Consider the following 19,794-nt stretch of genomic DNA (forward strand, 5'->3'; position numbering starts at 1 on the left):
CTTTAGTTCGTTGCGGCTACGACAACCAGCTCATGTATAGCCATAACTGATTAATTCTATATTTGCATGTACTTTGTCATATGATTCGTTCAAATCGTGCGGTTCCTCATCACTCTGCTCAAAATTAACGTAGCCGTTTCTCTAGGTATCTAATTAGGTGAAGTATCCTGTTTTCTGATGTAACGCTCACTGCAGAAGTTGTCTAAGCTAGATTTGATCCAGTGGTCACAATAGAGATTTGGACCGAAGCGAGTCGCCATTCCATTGGTGTAACCTGCCCTAAAGGGCGAGTGATGTCAACGATTTCAAAGCATGCCTTAGGTGCTTCAATTCTTTTGCCGGAACTGTACAACTCCATTACAAAGCAAGAGTGTCTGGTTATTTTTTGGCTATTGTGAAATCGCGCCATTAATTACCTGGTAGGGTACATCACCAATTTCCCTGTAGACGCCAAAGTGCACCGCCGTATATAATATGGTGCGAATACGCCTCAGAACATTAGTTGTAGCACTAAATAATCATATACTAAAAACAAAGCATAAATCTGTTCGTAAACCTGATATGAATAGAAAATTTACAAAAGAATAGAAATGGGTCGAAGCGCAAGCGGCAGGCATTCCATATCAGTTACTGGAAGCTTAGTGCTGCAGTTGAAAAGTGCAGAATCATTGCATTTTGCCGGCGCTAACATATGGGGCCGAAAAGGGAAGGTTGACAAAGAAGATCTAAAACAAATTAGGGACCTTGGAAGAAGTGATAGAATGAAACGTCTAAGGCACAAATTTGATAGGAATAGAGTGACTTGAAACAAAGAGCAAACGGTGACAGCCGAGATTCCCTTTGACATTAAGGGGAAGGGGGGAAATGGAGCGGGGTAGGCAAGTAGTATGTAGTGTAGGGAAATGCTGCACAATTGACGTTACAGAATTGGTCCAAGGGAAGGGAAGCGCCCCAGAGGACAGCAAAAATTAGGTGAGGCGATTAAATTCGGAAATTTGCAGGCCCAAGTTGGGACACGTAAGCGCAAGACAGAGGAAATTGGAGATCACTGGGAGCGGCCTTCGTACTACAGCGTACATAAAAATGACCATGCGATAATGATTTATACTTCCAAGAGGAGCCAAGGTTATTTTCGGCTTCTCTTGTGGCGTTAGGATACCTCGCCCCCGATTTAAAATACGGTCTACCCAGATAAAAAAAAGTACACAAAACGCTGGTTTAGAGCTTCAAAAAAACAAAATTTACTGAGCGAATAAAGCTTTTCATGCAAACAAAGTACAATTGACCTGTTATATAATGCAGCTTGTTCAATATTTCGCCGATACATGTCTTGCATTTTGGTGCATGCTGGCAATGTAAAGAAGTGCACGAAGGTCTGGTGTTGTCTCAAACACGTTAGTTTCTGCAATTACTGATAAATGAGGTTTGCGTAGATGGTTTTGCTTATATGTCATTCCGCCTTGTCAATAGGTGGCTTTGAGGTGCAATTGCCAAGCACGCAAACCTGAAAATAAAAAAAAGAGTTCGTAAATACTTCAAGATGTTTTGTCCTATTGCCTTTACTATTCATGACAGAAAAACAATATAACATGCTATAGAACATGGCATGTAATGTTGACTGCAAGACTGAGCGCACATATAAGACACCCTGAACACACGAGGACAAGTTACAATCAATTGTTTGTTCCAGCCAATGCACTGTCGATTCATAAGCTCTCTGGAGAGGCACTTCTTCAAGCGAAAGTACGAAGCCCCATCCATTACAAATCTCGCACGTGTCAGGTTCAGTCCTGCTGAAAATCAAGCACTGTCTCTACGAAACAATTGACGCCTGGCGTACTGGGATACTGAATTGCTTTTTTTGTAATGAAAGCTTCGTAAGCCAACCATTCCGTATTATTTTTGCATCTGCCAATAATATTTTTTCTCGTGAAACCAAGCCCCGTATTCAGACTGTGGCTTAATATCTCCTGCAGAAGGTGAGGAAGAAAGCTGGAAGGGACAGCGCTGAACTCCAGTGACCAATGGAGAGACCTTCGGTTATGACTTACCTGCACAAGACGTCACACAACCTCAAGAACATCGCAAACAGGCATCACACCTATACGTTGTTCTCGTCCCCAAAGAATTTCTAAACGCGATTATGACAGCAAACGAGCTTGCCAAACGAGTCATGAATGGCCCTTCGTTAACTGCTTGCTGAGGAATATATATTCAGTTCCCATGACGCGTGGGAGCGCTCATATCTGCCAGATTGAATGGTGGCGTTTATGTCCGACTTAAGAAGCATCCTCTAAAATCTTATAGCAAGGAGGACCAGTTTTCGCATTTGCTCGTCCATATCGCGGAGTTTGGGTGGAAGGCGAGGTTATGTGAGACAAAAAAAAAATTGACAGATTTGCAACTAGTATCACTCGGTGTAATGGTATGCACAATGTTGAGCTTGATTTTCTGAAAGATTTCATCTCAAACGCGCAAAACCTATAATTGATACGGAGTGGCACTTTCGCTTGACGAACTTGCTTGGCCCATGCACGCGATGAAGCTCATAAATTGGTAGTGTGTTGTAAGGAATAAACAGTTGACAGCAGCGCTTGTCCCCGTTCGTTGCACGTATGTTTGTTTAATCTATGAGGTCTTACTTTCGCAGTCATTATGTCAGACTAACTAGCCCACCAGTTTCTCATTCTGACTACTTATCATAACCATCCAGATACTAAGTGACAAAGCTAATATTTAATGCAGTTGTCCAAACACTTTATGGGGAAATTCAGGTCGGAGATTGCTTTTGCCTTATTTGCATTTAAATTTTTCTATGCAACGATTTGTACGTCACATGTACAAGATCTCGGGGAGGCGTGTGGCGATAACATTTACATCTATGTTAGCATTACCTTCGCTGTTTGTCATCGTCAATTTTGGTTGCACACACATTGTGGCACGACATCAGCTACATGGGCCATTGTCGGTACATGTAGCCACGTACGTTTATTTCGGCTTGCAGCGAAGCTGGCGTCGCTTCGAAGTGAGCGGCGTCACTCGGCGTGTTCCAATCATAGACGCGCCTCAAACATACTGCGGCGCAAGGTATAAATACGGGACCACACTTGCGCTAGCTCAGTCCGACGAACGCCGTAGGCGCGCTTGCTGTTTTCGCCGTCACCGATTTCTTCGCTCGATTTAAGGCACAAGTTCGCCCAATGAACTCTCTTTAAATTTACCGCCGACGGAGTGTCGTTTTCTGTGTGCCTGCAAGCCAGCCAGCTCGCGGTCTCCTACGCGGCAATATATTAAAGTAGAGCTCACTAGCATGGCGCGCATCACATAGAGACACACGCAGTTAACGGGCTCAGGCTACAACAAGCACCAGTTTTATACCGATCCCACATGGGCATTTGTCTACAGACGTGAACTTTGATTAATCTATAGATAGTCCATAGAGTGTCTATAGACTCATTTTATAGAGTAGTGTATAAAATGTGTAAGGCCATAAGTTCATAGACTGGTCTATACGAATAGGCTATAGAGACTTGTCCATAGGCATGTCATAGACGCCGTGATAGCATGGCAAAACACGAAAAAAACGCACACGCTATACAAAGAGTAAACAAAACTAAACAAAAAAGACACCGGAAAAATAAAACAAAACAATACAGAGTGTTCAAGACAGACCATAAATGTCGTTACACGCAAAATAACCCATGTGAAAATGCAAAAGAGGAAGCACGGAAAGCACGATCACTAAAACAGCATACTATGTTACCAAATATTTAGGCGTAACGGAGTCTCCCGATTGATACAATTGAAGGAAAAGTTATAGGGCGTGACTCAGGCACATATTTCGGCTTTGGGTGAGTTTAACAGCCTGCCTCGTCAGCCTCTAACTAAGTCCACGCCCTGATAGCTGTTACCAAAGGAGCATGTGCCGGGGGCCCACCCAGACCTGTGCTGGCGAAGTTGCAGAAATATACCGACCGGAGTTCTATAGCTGACTGCAGGACAGAGGTCAGTATAGCCGGACTACCTCTGTAATCCTAGTGATTTGTGCTTTCTAGGGTAAACCAATTTCTTCTGGAGGGATCGACGGCTAGGTTTTCGAAGATCCTGGAATCAGATATTTCATCTGCGTGTTTTTGTGTTTCGGTTTTTTTTTTCCTGCGTCTATTCGTTTTACACCGAAACGCCACATCCACGAAGGAGAGTGAGGTCACTTCGCTGCACCTATAACCTCCGTTCAGTGTTGGTTTGTTAGGTAACACAAGTAAGAAATATTTGTGTTCAGCAACTGCGACAGGAAAGTTGCAGAGCCAATGTATGTAGTTCGTTTGTGGTACACCCGCGAGGTCGTGTACATAGATCGCGATTACATATGTTTTGAGCACAATTATGTTGTACATTTGTATCTTTAGGCACTTCCAAAAAAATGTGCCAAATGAACCTGGCTTGTGTCGTCTGTGCAGTTTATTAAGTTACCTGTACGAGTGTGTGTATAATGCGAGACAAATGTAAATGCGAAATTTCTTATGCGATAGTGGCGACCCTCGTAATAATGTAAAGGTTGACTCACCTTTTTGTTGCCGCAATGCACGCCATCGACGGCAGCGATAAGCATGTTATCTCCTTTACGGTTAATGTAGCACTTCACGATGCACCGACTCATGTTGTACGCCTAAACAAATAAATGAGAACACGTGACAATTACCCATGAAGGACAACTCTTCAAAAACAAAATCTATAGGGTGTGTACGGATAGGGTGGCCCCGCAAAGGCTAGCCAAGCTCATTACCGAAAGAAATGAATAAATACAACGCAGTGCAATAACCAATTTTACATCCTGCGGCGCTCAATTGTGTGGGCTCTGATTACCAAACGTCGTGCGTATAATAGTACAATCATGCAGTGTAATTTTTTTTCTTTTAACATCTTGGCTAACGAAATAGGAAAAATTATAAATAATTCTGAAAAAAAAACGTCCCGTAGAGCATGGAATTGTTCGTTACCTATGTGCTATTTGTAAACTTCTTTGGCCTCAATTCGTTGCTTACTGAATTTGAGAAATGGTTATCTACTCCGTCGTAGCACACTGTAATTGTGTTTATTTAAAAAGTGTTCCTAACGCAATCGTACGAGTCTTCAGAACGTAAACTAGAATCAGCTCACTGTTTCTTAGAGCCGCTCATGCTACATTCTATAGCTCTTTATTGCTTGGAATAGAGTGCTTTCTGCACTTTAAAAACATTGCTACAAGAAGTAATCGAAATTACTTCCATGTAACTGCCAGGTTTGGCTAAGTTGACGTGGGAATATTACCCGCACCGCCCCCAGACCAATGTTGCTCTACGAACATTTAACGCATTTAACACATGTCAGTGCACTCTGCAAACATGCCGAATATCGGCAGCATAGGAAAAATGACAAAAAAATACTTTTTGTGTTTGAGTGATGCCAACGCAAAAAAAAAGAATCATTTGGTGTCGGCATGCTTGGCAGCATTGCTTCCCCACATGCTATGGGAATATAAACCGAGATTCAATACTGTGACTCTCTCGTCGAGATGGCGCGCCGCCTTGCGCAGCTTCCACCTCGACGTCCAGCTCTGGGCTACCCGGCAAGCCTGCGAGGCGGCGAAGAGGCAAGAGCTCGACGTTCCCACGTGCGAGGCCTAGGCTCCGCCAAGTAAACTGCTGGTTTCAATAAAAGGCTGTTCCTCCTTATCCTCAGTTGTTCTTCGTACCCACTACCAACCAAAAACACACCACTGCATCATGTGAAGCATTGGTGACTGCGATGGTCTGCGAGCTGCAACTTTTCTCATAGCTAGGCCAAACGGAAAGCCACCCAGCGCTCCCGTGTACACCATTTTCATCGGCCAAAGAGGAATGTACTGACAACCAGCGTGCTCCAAGCCTTTCCTCCTTCCTCGCTTGTAGAAACTGGTGCAGTGCGTCTCCAATGAGTGGCGATCGGCGAACTTGTGTGTTTCGTTACATTATTTTAGTGCCCTAGTGTCCACACAGCCTCTGCAGTACACACAAGATGTTTCACGTGGCCAACTTCGATGGCCTCCGTGATACAGGTAATGTTGTCAGTTTAGCGTTTTTAGGTATATTGAGCGACTCTTGAGGTCTGCAGCGCAAAAAATGTTCATGTTTAGCGACTTGCGACGCCTTCTAGTGACATGATTACACAATGTGGCGGCATTTTATCACTTTCAAAGTTGAGAACATTCATTTCAAAAGCGATTTCGCGAATGGACTTTTTAGTTCAACATCTACACTTTCAAGCACCTACCTGTATGATTACCACGCTTACGGTGCCTCACCACATTGATTCAACGCCAACTCCACTGAGGGAGCGAGTGTTCTTTAGTTTAATAATTAACCTTTACCAACAAGATGGCACCACGTTTCCAACATTTCGCTGAAAGACCATATAGTTTCGCTTTTGTAATTCCACTTTTCGGCGAGAGCTGCAATGGAGCTTTCATGCACATGATTGCTAGCTGTACAGAATGCCGAAAATGAAATGCATCCAGCAATTCAGAGACTGTGTCCGAAGGACGCGCGTTTATGTGACTGCGTCTTGTAAATTGGCGCAAAGTAAAATTTGGCAGCGTGAGCTTGTATCCAAGCGCTACAGACTGCGAAAACACACAAGAAGCACCAAAGTGCTGCAACACCTGCTCGTTGAAGCAGTCGCACATCTTGTTTACATGAGGCTACGGCACATCGTCTGGGGCAGCTGAAGGTAGAGCGACGCTCTTTATAGTTGAACGTTGCAGTATTTCTGCGGCTGATCATCCGTGACATCTGATAAAGCGATTGTATTGCCCAAGTCCTAGAGGAGGCGACTATAAAATGTAGCACACGAAAATACGGTCGCAGTCAGCCCCTCAGAATGTGCGGTACCCGCATATTAAAGTGGTTCTGGAAGAATATTTTGCACTGATACAGTTCAGGATAAGTATAATGAGTCTAGTAGCATGATCCTGACAAAGCACCCGACAACGTTTTAATTTATAGCAGCACAATTACCGGGTAAATTTGTGACGAGCTTTCTTTCGCATTGAGTGCTAGAGGTATCAGTGCAGCAAACAAGAACGCTCTCAAGGGAGACTTGAGGCTTAAGCTGTGGGAATCGCGAAGGAATCGACATGGGCAATGAAAATTTAATGACCACAATGTATGATGGCATGTACCGAAAACTCAAAGCAGAAATCTCGAACCTGGTTCTAATTTCCGGCGTAATTCATTACAGCTAGTAGTATCTGCAACTTAGGCGGGCGAATGTCCTTGCACTCTCCAGTAGCTGATTAATGAAACATAATACTAGTTTTCTAGTTCACCTGCTCCTCAGCTCGCTGAAAAGAATTTACGTAGCACTCTGGGCGAGGGTGACGACCCACAGCAAACTTCGTGGCCTTGCTGTATACCATGGCATGCTATATCTACAATTCTCGATCAGTGATCTGAACAAAATACCAACTTTAGGCTTGCAAGGTGAGCTGAAAGCTGCTACAAAGTGGCTGTTCTATATGCAATGCATACAAACGTTGTAAACAAGGCCTGTCCTTCTTTTAAGTTTCGGCTCCCGTATATGCAAGCAGTGAAAAAGCCTTAGGAGGAGAAACGTGCTGGCCGGACAAAACTTCGTCAAGGCTCGAGCATTTCCCTGCTGCACTGATACGGAACTTTGCGTAACTTCTTCCGCCATTTCTATCTAGATGTGAGTGCTCGCAATCTGCGTCTAAAGGATAACGTAGCATCCCCCGATGTACTTGGCGACGTTAACGAAAAAGTGCGCGAAAAAGACGTAGATGAGAAAGAAAGATGACAAACATGGGCGCTACTCGCAACTAACAGTTTAATTCAAAGAAATAGAATACGCAGAAAACAATGAAAGCAGAGCAACCACCCTCTCTAATGTGCGCAACAAAATGAAAGCAAAACACAGGTGGCAACAGGAAACCTGGCTAAACAAGATTCTTAATGTCTGTCATTTCAACTGCATGTGAGACATCACTTCAGAAATTAAAACTGGGGAGGAAGTGCCTGACCAAATATGAGACGAAAGAAGTGTATATGTAATTCCAACCCGATAAACTTTCACATAACTTGAAAAGAGCTCGCAAGTCAACACAGCGTCAATCTAGTTTTTTCAACGCCTTGTATTGTCAGCAATGTGTAACCTTCAGAACAAATCACATTCAATGTCATCCGGATCACCGGACCAATTACACCGTATCCACGTCAGATGTTGAGAATGAGAAGCCCTCAGATTGTGGATGCGTTTACGTGGGAAAAACTGGATATTGCTTCACCGGTAGTGCTAGAGGTAACAATAGCGGCTTTAGGAAATGAAACGATAGTCAAGTGGCTGAACTCTACTAATAGTAAACGGAGCATGCACACCCATGTTTGCCGGCACTACTTTATTGAGGAACGAAAACACCGAAAACAATCACCGCACAAGTACCCTCTACAGATGGTTAACCAGCGAAGCTGAAAGTTGCGGCCCCGATGGTTAATTAAACGACGGATTTTGTAGGGTGTGGAATGATCGGTACGCAGTTGCTGATGGCGCTCGGCTGCGAGAGCCTGGTATTGTGCCCCGATGCAGCATCGTCACGGCGAAGACGAGCTCGTTCCGGTTCTGGTCGCAGCTTTGCCGATCGAAAGCTTCCTGCTCCTCAAGAGTACGCATGACGTGTGGCCTACCCATTTCGGAGCCGGAGAGAAACTGCTGTGCACGCGTTCGGCTGTGACGGTGGGCAACGACGTCACTATTGGCGCAACCAATGTCACGCCTTTCTCGTTCTCTTCTTTATTTTTCGCGCATGTGTATAGGATTGCGCCAAGGTTGTTTTCGGCGTAGAGGCGACAGAAGGGCGGACAGACGAATTGGCTAGCCATATACAGCTTCTCTTTAAAAGAGAACGAGAAATAGTTGAAGGTCATTTTGTAAAGAATCCTCATCTTTAGCGCGTTTTAATTAAAAATGCCAACTTATTTAGGAAGTCCAAATGCGCACAAATTCTCAACAACGTTTCTTCTACGGATATGGTGACTGTGGAATATGTCTGAAATCTACAAATAGCGTGGGTCAATATGTCACACTTTAGCGTATCCTTTGCTTTTCCTATATTGCTAACTCTTTTATCTAGCTTTTCTGTAGCCGTTAGAAAGAAAGAGTGAACCTGAAGCGTGAGAAAGTTTATAAATTATTTTGTGTAATCAGGCTATAATCAACGTCATTGTATTAACAACGTATAGACTGTGACACCGATCAGTAGCTCATCCCTATTAGGGTAACAATAGCGGTGCACCTCACACAATCATTTTTTAGAAGTTAAAGCTAAGACAACACTGTAATAGTTTAAATTTGATATTGTTACTAAATGAAAGTGACTCACCTTATCTGCTTCTACATAGTTGTAATTTCTGTAAACCAGTTTACAGTACGTTTGACGACTTGAAACCTCCCCAGGAAGCTTGTTTGAATGGATTCCTATTTTTAAGGCGTTTTTCACGCTTAAACATCTATATGCGGGGCGACTGAAAAAAAACGTTTAACTCACAAATATACCCATCATGTGATGTTTGGAAAAATCATACTTGTAAATATTCATCACTTCTCGCTGACAGCAGGGCGAAAATTTGTACATATATGGGTTGATGAACTTATAGCTCATCATGTAGCCTTCTTCATATGGGCAGTCTGCCGATCCAATGTGTCCACTAGGCCACGAACTGGCAGAGTCTCCGTCGTGTGCGCACCCAAGACTGGAAATAGAAAGGTGAATAAAAACACGATACGTTATTTCACGAAGCAATCTGTTATGAGCAATAAAATTTGAGGGAGCCTAGATTAAAACATTTATTGGGTGCTGTCCATCGCTTTTAGGCAACATTTTAATGGCCAACTCAAGCGTAATCGCTTGAGCATGTAGTTTGATTTGCATATTCATTTTCATTTTCTGACATTCCATTCCATGCCTCTAGTGTAGGACAGCAGAACTGGTGCTTTTTTCGTTATAAGTTGTGTATCCTTCCCGTCTTAATTGATTTGTTTTTAATTTACCGTGTTCTAGTGTTTTACACATTCCTCATTATTGCACCCTATGTGACGTATATTATTATGCATTGACAATATTTTTCTATAATCTCTAGGCCCAAAGAACACGTACATTTGAGCGTCTAGCGAATTTTCGGAATGTTGGTGTACTTTCCATCTGGTAGGCAGAACCGCGGTTAAAGATGCATTGCAAGAAAAATGCTGCAAATGGAAAGCAGTGACGCCGAGCGGCTCTAGGGAGACACCTATGGAATACTAGCACTGGAAGAATGGCAGTATGAACGCACAAACAATGAAAGAGCTATCTTTCCACTCCACTCCAAATGTGCTGTGAAAAGCAGCTCCCTCTTTTGCTGTTCTTTAAAAGGCCCTTATACCAGACCCATAGCAAATTTAGGTAATACGCTCGAAGTTATTACGTGTCCTCTAGGGCGCGTTCTGCCGCAAAAATTGTTGAAGTCGGCTCATTAATAGCCGAGATAGAAATATTTCAGTGCCGTGAACCCATGAGTTCGCGGCACTGAAATATTTCTATCTTCAGCAGGCGGGCTCCACTGCATAGCGAGACTCCCCGTCGACTCGCCTCGTCTAGGCTTCGCAACCGAAATTCCTTCCATGCGTTCTCCCAAGCCGGACCGCCAGGATCGTGTGACACATACATGACGTGCCCCGCCTTCAGTTTTCTTTCCTCGCTTTGCTTTTTTTTTTCGGCGCAGCGCACTTCCGCTGGCGGCGTTGCGGGCGAGCTATTCTCTCGTTCGCGCAGCGCACCATTTTACGCGCTGTGCAGAGGGAATAAACTTTATTGTACGAAGTAACTCCGTGGGGTTAATCTCGGGTGGAGCCTTCTTATAGAGCCCCGCTGACCGTTGCGGCTCGCCGTGCACCAGGACATATGATTTGCGGTATAATCCAGTGCTACAGGAAAACTGAGACAGAACAAGCGGATCCCAGAGCAAAATCACGTGCCGGAGCACGGTAGAAAATGGCATAGTTTCGGTATCTGTGCACGTGACCGCATGACCATGGGAACAAGCAGACGAAGCGGAAGCACATATCTCTTGCTTCGGTGCGAAGTAAAGCAAAAAACACGCAGACATTTCGTTTGTGTGTTTTACTATTTCTCTAAACTTCAATTCGTCAATTCAGGCAACAGATCACACAAATAACAGTCGAATTGACGGGTCACGAATAATTGTCGAAGTGACGGTTCACCATGAGCGACGTCACATTGCGGACTCGAGTACGGAGGCGCCGGGACGCGAGCACGTCATCCTCCGACTTTGAGTGCAGCGGCCGCGGGGAGAAAGAAAAATGACTTTTGGTTTAAATTTCACATCCTTCCGCGGCGCGTAGTGATGTAATAGTCTGCAGACAGGATCGTTATGCAATGTATGCTCTGCGCTTGTCAGTTTAATATTGCCAGACCGGGCGAGGAATCCTTTAAGAGGACGTACAACAAGAGCTTCACAAACCAAGTGTGGCGCATAAATGTCTACAACTGCTGCCCGAATAAAACAACTTTCGCCCATCCCTGACACCAGTATGAATCGACTCAGGCATGTCTGTGGATATGTAGCTCAAAGGAGACCGGGCTGGTGCCTGAGCAAACGCATAACATGTGTGCTGACAACATCTGTGCGTTCTTATGCTTGAAGTAATTCCGAGGGGGACGTTTCCTACACTTCTGCGGCATCTTTATGCATTTATTTTTTAGTTCATGTATCCCAGGCCAGAACACTCAAGCCAGAGGCTACCGAATACAATGAGCCTTGCATTTCGAACAAGAAACTCTTTTTGATAGGATGGTGTGTGCACTGGTCAATCATTCTAGAAAAATAAAGCACCACTCAACATCGTGGCTGTTACCACAGACCATTGTTCGCTATCCTGTACATGAGGCGACGAAATGTCTTCGTACATCTATCATTTCATTTGCCATCACTGTCTCACCATACTAATAGTTGTTATTATGCCATGACTTCCGTTTTAATTTTGCTGTATGACTTCGCAAATTACTGTAGGAGGTGCGCCCAAACCTTTAGATGGTGAGGAAGGTAGAGAAAAAAGCTGAGCATCTACGTAAGACCATCAGCATCAGTAATTTCTTTACACTACATATTGGCGTGTGTGGACTGCTGAAGTGTCCAATTTCAATGTGTCATTACATTTGGTTTCGTTGTCAGTCATGTTGTAAGACCCCTGGTATGGTTTCCTATAGAATCTGTAATTTGTCTTCGCTTTTCCTAATGTTGAAGCATTCCCCCTTACCAGGACGTTGTCGAAGACTGCTTAGAATTGTTGTCTTAGTAAATGTTCTTCATTTCTACGCGTAGAGACAGCCGCGGTGTCCTGCTTCTAAATATTTATTTTTCTTTATACCTCATTTTTAAATTTGCGGCTCATTTCGCGCTTAAGACGACTGGAACGATTAAAAGAAATGTATTGTATCAACCGCCATCATGTCTTGGTTTCATTGGCGGTTTGCTGCTGATAACGGGGTAGCATGTTCTATTCATACACGCTGTATTCGGGTACTGACGGGAGTAGAACAGCATAAGCTCTTGTTACGTGCTTTGCTTATCTATTTTACAACTCGAAGTGGTTGAAATTATTCGAGAGCCTCCCCGAAAATGCCTGCTATAGCCGGCTGTCTGCAATAAAACGTAAAGCCTGCAATTGATGATAAAGGCCCGAAAAGTGAACGCCTTTGCTAGTAGTGCCCAGGAAAAGCCAAAATGCCCAGTGCTCACTAACAACCGAGATAACCGTTCGAAATACGAGGTGCACTGCTACTTCACTCGCCTAAAGGACACTGTAGATAAATGAAAACACAGATCGCTATTGAGGGCCCATGGTTGAACCCGTATATTTACGACTGAAACTTTATCCACATATTTAACATTCACGACTTATCTTTTCTCACACATCCAATTCCGTTGGCACTATAACTTGTACTTGCAGAAGATGTGCAGCCTCTACAAGGCGTTAACCATATACTTGCGCAAGGTTTCGTAAGTAAAATGGCTATATTTTTAACATAGCTTCTGGAAAAGCAAGAGATGGGTTGGTTCCAAATACTTAAAAGGATGATATATGCTGATATAAGGAAGGCATTGTCTTCAGACTCGTGTTAGTTTATTCCACCTTCTAGTTCGGGAGATATTGCATCTATACTTGTGAAATAAACTGACTAAATAGCTTCAGGATGGACTGTATCTTTGATATTGTTACGGGAAGGAAGAAGCGTTCGTCTATTTACAGGTAGCTTTTAATGGCTGAGCCAACAAGCGTAGAGCATCGATCCTGCTAAAACACTTCTTCGTCGTCTCCAAGACCACCATCAGCGTCGTCTTCTTTCCACATTACCGACTGTGACATCACCCCCGTCGGAAAAAGCACCTGATTGGTGCGGCTCATCGGTCGAAGAAAGGTAAGGTTTGAGACGGCTGACGTGGATGATGTCAGAGAGGGGTGAAGGCACCGTGGCATTCAGCGGAGACACTTCATATGTGACAGGGGTCACCTGGCGAAGGATGCGGTAAGGGCCATAGTATCGCGAGAGGAATTTCTCGGAAAGACCAACATGCCGAGCTGGATACCATACTAGCACTAGAGAGCCTGGTTCGTAGTTCACGTCGTGATGGCGCTTGTCGTAACGGTACTTCTGGCGTGTCTGGGAAGCAGACAGACGAATGCGGTGTTACGTTTCGCCTACGACGCGCGGTATAGCCGGCGCGGATTCAAGGGACGCCGGGGCTTCGTTCAAAGCAGCGGACATTTTGGCCCGTTCGGAGCGGCCGCGACGCATCCCCGCCGAGCGCGTCCCGTCATGTTCAGTGCCACGTGTTTTTGTGTGTGCGTGTGTGTGTGGTGCCCACGCTTGTCAAAGCGCGGCAGCCGGGGAGAGGAACTCTCCAAGTGTGAAGCGAGGAGGTCTGACCGGCGCCGGCCCAGCTGATGCGTCACTACACTCGTCTCTACATGTCTCTCAGTCCGTCCGTGCCTCGCTGTCACGTAGTCTCATCTCGTGACCTTCCTTCTTGCCCGCGACGCCAAGAGTATAAAAGCAGCTGCCCCCGGACGCCGAGAGAGAGGCTCCGATTTCTTCTGTTGAGTAACGTGCTCTCCCGTCTCTCCACTTCGGTCGACCTGACCGGCCGCTCTTTTGCGATGCTAGAATAAACAAGTTGTTCTGTTAGCAGTCGACTCATGCTTTGCCAGGACCTTCGGATGCTTCCAGTGGTGCCCCAGGCCGCCAGGCCAACGCTACCCTTGGGGCTTGCGACCCAGTTGCAATAACGGGCGTCAGCACTGAGGTTCCAACAGCGGGCAATCTGGCGTGCTTGGGTCGCTGTGGCTAGTACATACCGAGTGTACTCTGTCGGCGAGTCGAGCGTGGTCGAGAGGAGTGTCTCGAAAGGGAAAGTCGGCTCACGGCGGAAGAGGAGATAGAATGGTGAATAGCCAGCTGTGTCGTGGCGCGAGGAATTGTAGGCGAACGTGACAAATGGTAGAGCAATGTCCCAGTCGCGATGATCGGAGGAAACATACATTTCGAGCATGTCCGTTATTGTGCGGTTCAGGCGTTCGGTACGACCGTTAGTTTGAGGATGGTAAGCGGTAGTAAGTTTATGTTTAGTAGCACAGGATCGAAGTAGGTCGTCTGTGACTTTGGCAAGAAAGTATCTGCCACGATCGGTGAGAAGTTGACGAGGTGCACCGTGGTGCAAGATAACGTCGTGAAGCAAGAAATCAGCGACGTCTGTAGCGTAGCTGGTCGGTAGGGCTCTAGTAATGGCATAGCGAGTTGTATAGTCCGTAACGACGGCAATCCACCTATTTCCATCCTTGGATATAGGGAATGGTCCAAAGAGATCAAGCCCAACGCGAAAAAAAGGGTCGGCCGGTATATCCAAAGGCTGCAGCAGTCCGGCAGGAGGCACAGCTGGTCTTTTTCGGCGTTGACATGACTCACAGGCAGCAACATAGCGCCGGACGGTGTGGTTGAGACGCGGCCAGAAAAACCGTCGCCGAATTTGGTCATAGGTCCGCGTGACGTCAAGGTGTCCAGCGGTGGGAACGTCGTGCAGTTGCTGCAGTACAATCCTTTGCAGATGAGACGGAATGACGGTTATGAGCTCGGGCCCATCGGGGTGCATGTTGCGGCGATACAGGATACCATTTTGTAGCACGAACATGTGAAGGGATGGGTCAGACAGAGCAGAGAGCAGGCGTTCGATAATGGGGCGTAACGACTAGTCGCGTCGTTGTTCAGCGCCAATATCTTGCAAGGCTGAGAGGGAAAGAACGCAGATCTGTGCGACATCCACTAAACCGTCCTGTACATCGACGGGATGACGAGACAGGCAGTCGGCGTCCTGATGTAGACGACCCGACTTGTAGACCACAGTGTAGGTGTATTCTTGCAGCCGTAGGGCCCAGCGACCTAGGCGGCCGGTGGGATCCTTGAGGGAGGAAAGCCAACAAAGGGCGTGGTGGTCGGTTGTAACTGTAAATGGTCGTCCATATATGTAGGGTCGGAACTTGCCCACCGCCCAAATGAGGGCGAGGCACTCGCGCTCAGTAATCGAGTAATTGCGCTCGGCGGGAGAGAGGAGGTGACTGGCGTAGGCGATAACGCGGTCGTGCCCACATTGGCGTTGAGCTAAAACTGCGCCGATTCCGTAGCCACTGGCGTGAGTGCGGATTTCTGTCGGAGCGGAGGGGTCAAAATGGGCGAGTACAGGAGGTGTAGTAAGCAGCGTGATGAGCTGCGAGAAAGCAGATGCTTATTCAGAGCCCCAATAGAAAGGAACGTCTTTCTTCAGGAGGTCAGTCAGGGGACGGGCAACATGGCCGAAATTTTCCACAAACCTGCGGAAGTAGGAGCAAAGGCCCATAAAGCTGCAATCATCTTTGGCACAAGTTGGTACAGGGAAATTCTGCACAGCATGAACTTTAGCGGGGTCGGGGCGAATGCCTGACGAATCGACAAGGTGTCCGAGCATAGTTATTTGGCAGTGACCGAAGTGGCACTTGGACGAGTTGAGCTGTAAGCCAGCGGTGCGAAAAACAGAAAGAACAGATGAAAGTCTTTCAAGATGAGTCGCAAAAGTTGAAGAGAATACGATGACGTCATCCAAGTAGCACAAACAGATGGACCATTTCAAACCACGCAAGAGCATGTCCATCATCCGTTCAAAGGTCGCCGGGGCATTGCACAAACCAAATGGCATTACTCGGAACTGATATAGGCCGTCTAGTGTGACGAATGCGGTCTTTTCACGGTCCATGTCATCCACGGCAATTTGCCAATATCCAGAGCGAAGGTCTATAGATGAAAAATAAGTGGCACCGTGGAGACAATCCAGAGCATCGTCAATGCGGGGAAGTGGATACACATCTTTCTTGGTGATCGTGTTTAGATGATGATAGTCACCGCAGAATCGCCAGCTGTTATCCTTCTTTTTGACGGGAACAACACGGGACGCCCATGGACTGGAACAGTGTTCAATAATCCCTTTGGCAAGCATCTTGTCAACCTCGCTCTGGATAACTTGTCGTTCAGAGGGCGACACCCGGTATGGGCGTCTGCGAACAGGTGCTGCATCGCCGGTATTTATCCGATGCGTCACGACCGTAGTTTGACGCAAAGGGCGATCTTTCAGATCGAAAATGTCGGAGTAGGACTCGAGGAGGCCACGGAGCTGTGCGGCTTGTTGGGTGGAGAGGTCCGGTGCAATCACCTTTGTAAAGTCATCGGTCGGGGCTGATGCAGAAGGTGCAGAATGAGCAGTGGTCGAAGACGGCGCAACAGATAGAGCGGAAATGTGGCACTCGTGCGTTGGTGACAACGTGGCAAGAGACATGCCTCGAGGAACTACTTGCGGGCACTGTCCGAAATTTAGGATCGGAAGACATGTCTGATTGTCCGCAACAGAAACGATGGTGTGTGGGAAGGAGACATTGTGAGAAAGCAGGACTGACGTCGCGGGAGTGAGGACATAGTCTCCATCAGGTACAGGTGGGCTGGCTAAAACAGGGATGAAGGTTGCTGCAAGAGATGGCAGGCGTATAAAATCCGCGGAACAAAGCTGAGCTGGAGCTTGAGCAGGAAGGTCAATGGGAACAGGTAGGGGTAAGTCAAGTTGTACGACACCGGCGGAACAGTCAATCAGAGCAGAATGGGCGGACAAAAAGTCGAGTCCGAGGATCACATTGTGAGGGCAACGTTCAAGCACACTAAACAAAACGGACGTGTGACGACCGGCGACACTGACACGAGCAGTACACATTCCAAGCACAGCTAGAGTTCCACCATCGGCGACCTGGAGCAGTCGAGTCGGAGCAGAAGTAAGTACCTTTTTCAAGCGCGTTCGAAGCTCCGCACTCATGATGGAAATTTGGGCTCCAGTGTCGATGAGTGCTGTAACGGGCAAACCATCCACGTCCACGTCGAGATGGTTCCGATTAGTAGGCAGGGTCAGCAGAGGAATTTCAGGCCGGTGTTCTAGAGCAGCGTCACCTCCAGGAGCTGCCCCAGTTAGTTTCCCGTCGGAGAGCGGCGACGGTAAGCTGGGGATGGAGAGCGACTCAGCTGGGGCGAACGGGAGCGTTGACTATGTGGTGATGGCGATCGGCTGGTCGCGGTGGCTCGAACGTTGTCAGGTGCGTCTTCAACCTCGGTGGAGAGTGATGGCGGGCGAGGATTTAGTGGGGAGCTGCGGTAGGCGGGAAAGCTTGGTCGTGAGTGGGCTGGCTAGGAACTTCGACAGTGGCGAGAGATGTGGCCCACACGTCCACAGTAAAACAGATGGGTCTATCGTCATGGGTGCGCCATTCGGCCGGGTTGCGATAGCTCGGATATGGACTGTATTGGCTCCGGCGAACAGGGGTAGTGGCAGCAGACGAAGCAAAGTCAGGACGGCTGGCGGAGCAGATGGATGGAAGACCTACATTCGCAAGTTCTTGGCGAATGACCGACTGAATGAGTGACACAAGCGGCCGGGAATCGGCAAAGCACTGCGTCACAGGCGTGGCAGGAGACGCTGCTTCGATTTCTCGCCGAACGATACGGACGACGTTCTCGGAGGAGGTGGGCTCACGCGGTGGACAAATGTCTTCGCACGTCGACGAAGCTGCGGTATTAGGTAGACGCGTAAACTGTTGAACTATGCGGCGACTCTTCGCGTCTTCAAAGCGGCGACATTCGTTAATGATTTCATTGACCGTTGTGATGTTCTTATAAACAAGCAGCTTAAACGCGTCGTCCGCGATGCCCTTTAAGACGTGGCTGACCTTGTCTGCCTCTGCCATATTGTTATCTACTTCGCGGCAAAGAGCGAGGACGTCCTGGATATAGGCCACGTACGATTCAGTGGACGTCTGTACACGGGTCCCAAGGTCCTTCTTTGCAGCACGTTGGCGGCCGACGGGTTTGCCGAACAAATCCCTAAGCTTCTGCTTGCACTGGTCCCAACTCGTAATCTCTTCTTCATGTGTTTCGAACCAGACCCGTGCTGTTTTCTTGAGGTAGAATATTACATTAGTCAGCATAAGCGTGTTATCCCACCTGTTGTGTGCGCTGACCCGTTCATAATTCTGTAACCAGTCATCGACGTCAACGTTGTCAATCCCGGAAAACATGCCAGGGTCGCGAGGCTGGGCCAGGATGACCGTCGGGGGCGACGACGGGGCCGCGGTTGAACTGTCTCCTTCGGAAGACATGGCGGCCAGGTTACGTCCGCTGCGGAACTCCGTCTTGCTCGATTACCCCGCACGTCCACCAATGATGTTACGGGAAGGAAGAAGCGTTCGTCTATTTACAGGTAGCTTTTAATGGCTGAGCCAACAAGCGTAGAGCATCGATCCTGCTAAAACACTTCTTCGTCGTCTCCAAGACCACCATCAGCATCGTCTTCTTTCCACATTACCGACTGTGCCAATATGAAAACATTGAACAGCAGCATTTTTATAATTACAATGAATAACCGCGATGCTTTTGAAATATTGCTGTGACTATGTTTGTGATCATGACCAGTGCTTAGATAGAGTACTCTTGCATCTCATTTTAGCTACATCAAATATCTGCACTTATACAGGAGAAGAGGACAGGCTTGGTTAGACGTTTGCAGGAAACCGATTTCTCACTATAGAAACACCTATAGCAGTTTGTTATTTCTTTATTTACTTAGGTACCCATTAGCATGCCTTCAAAGCAAGAACGAGCTACAGAAGGGAGGGGTTAAAAAAACAATGCATCATAGTCTATAATACATACATTATTCTTCAACCACATATTTAAATACCGAGACGCTGTGACTGGTGATGAGGGACGTCGGCCGATTCCGTTTTTTGCAGTCTTCATGATGAATGAACGGGAATACAAATTTTTGTGTCAAAAAAGGGACGTGAGCATTATGGTGACGGTTAGCGCAACACGGCCGATGAGTTGGCTCACTAAAAAGTTAATTTTTAAGCTGTGCCTAATGAAAAATATTGCGGAGCATGTATAAACGGGACGTTTTCCTCCGCAATGAAAGGTCGGAAAGCTTAAAGTGAGTTTCATTGATGATATGCTGGAAAAATTGGAATTATATGATAAAATGAAACGCGTACTACCATCTTGCGCCGAGTCCACTTCATTAATAAGAAATTCTTCACTAGCATCCCACAAAGGTGGTCCATGTTGAAGTTTAGACCTTAAAATTTCCTATT

General features: G+C 46.6%; 1 protein-coding gene across 1 annotated transcript in view; it reads right to left on the reverse strand.

The window, feature by feature from the left end:
* Positions 1-1,217: 1,217 nt before the first annotated feature.
* LOC139057581 (venom metalloproteinase antarease TserMP_A-like) overlaps positions 1,218-19,794 on the reverse strand; it is a 66,944-nt gene continuing 48,367 nt past the window's right edge. Inside the window, exons 11-14 of the mRNA XM_070536067.1 lie at positions 9,615-9,782; positions 9,413-9,554; positions 4,568-4,669; positions 1,218-1,504 (exon numbers count right to left, since the gene is read on the reverse strand). Of these exons, the coding sequence (XP_070392168.1) occupies positions 1,451-1,504; positions 4,568-4,669; positions 9,413-9,554; positions 9,615-9,782 (466 nt within the window). The 3' untranslated portion in view covers positions 1,218-1,450. The remainder of the gene's footprint in view (positions 1,505-4,567; positions 4,670-9,412; positions 9,555-9,614; positions 9,783-19,794) is intronic.

This window comes from Dermacentor albipictus, chromosome 3 (assembly GCF_038994185.2).
Source record: "Dermacentor albipictus isolate Rhodes 1998 colony chromosome 3, USDA_Dalb.pri_finalv2, whole genome shotgun sequence".
NCBI lineage: Eukaryota > Metazoa > Arthropoda > Arachnida > Ixodida > Ixodidae > Dermacentor > Dermacentor albipictus.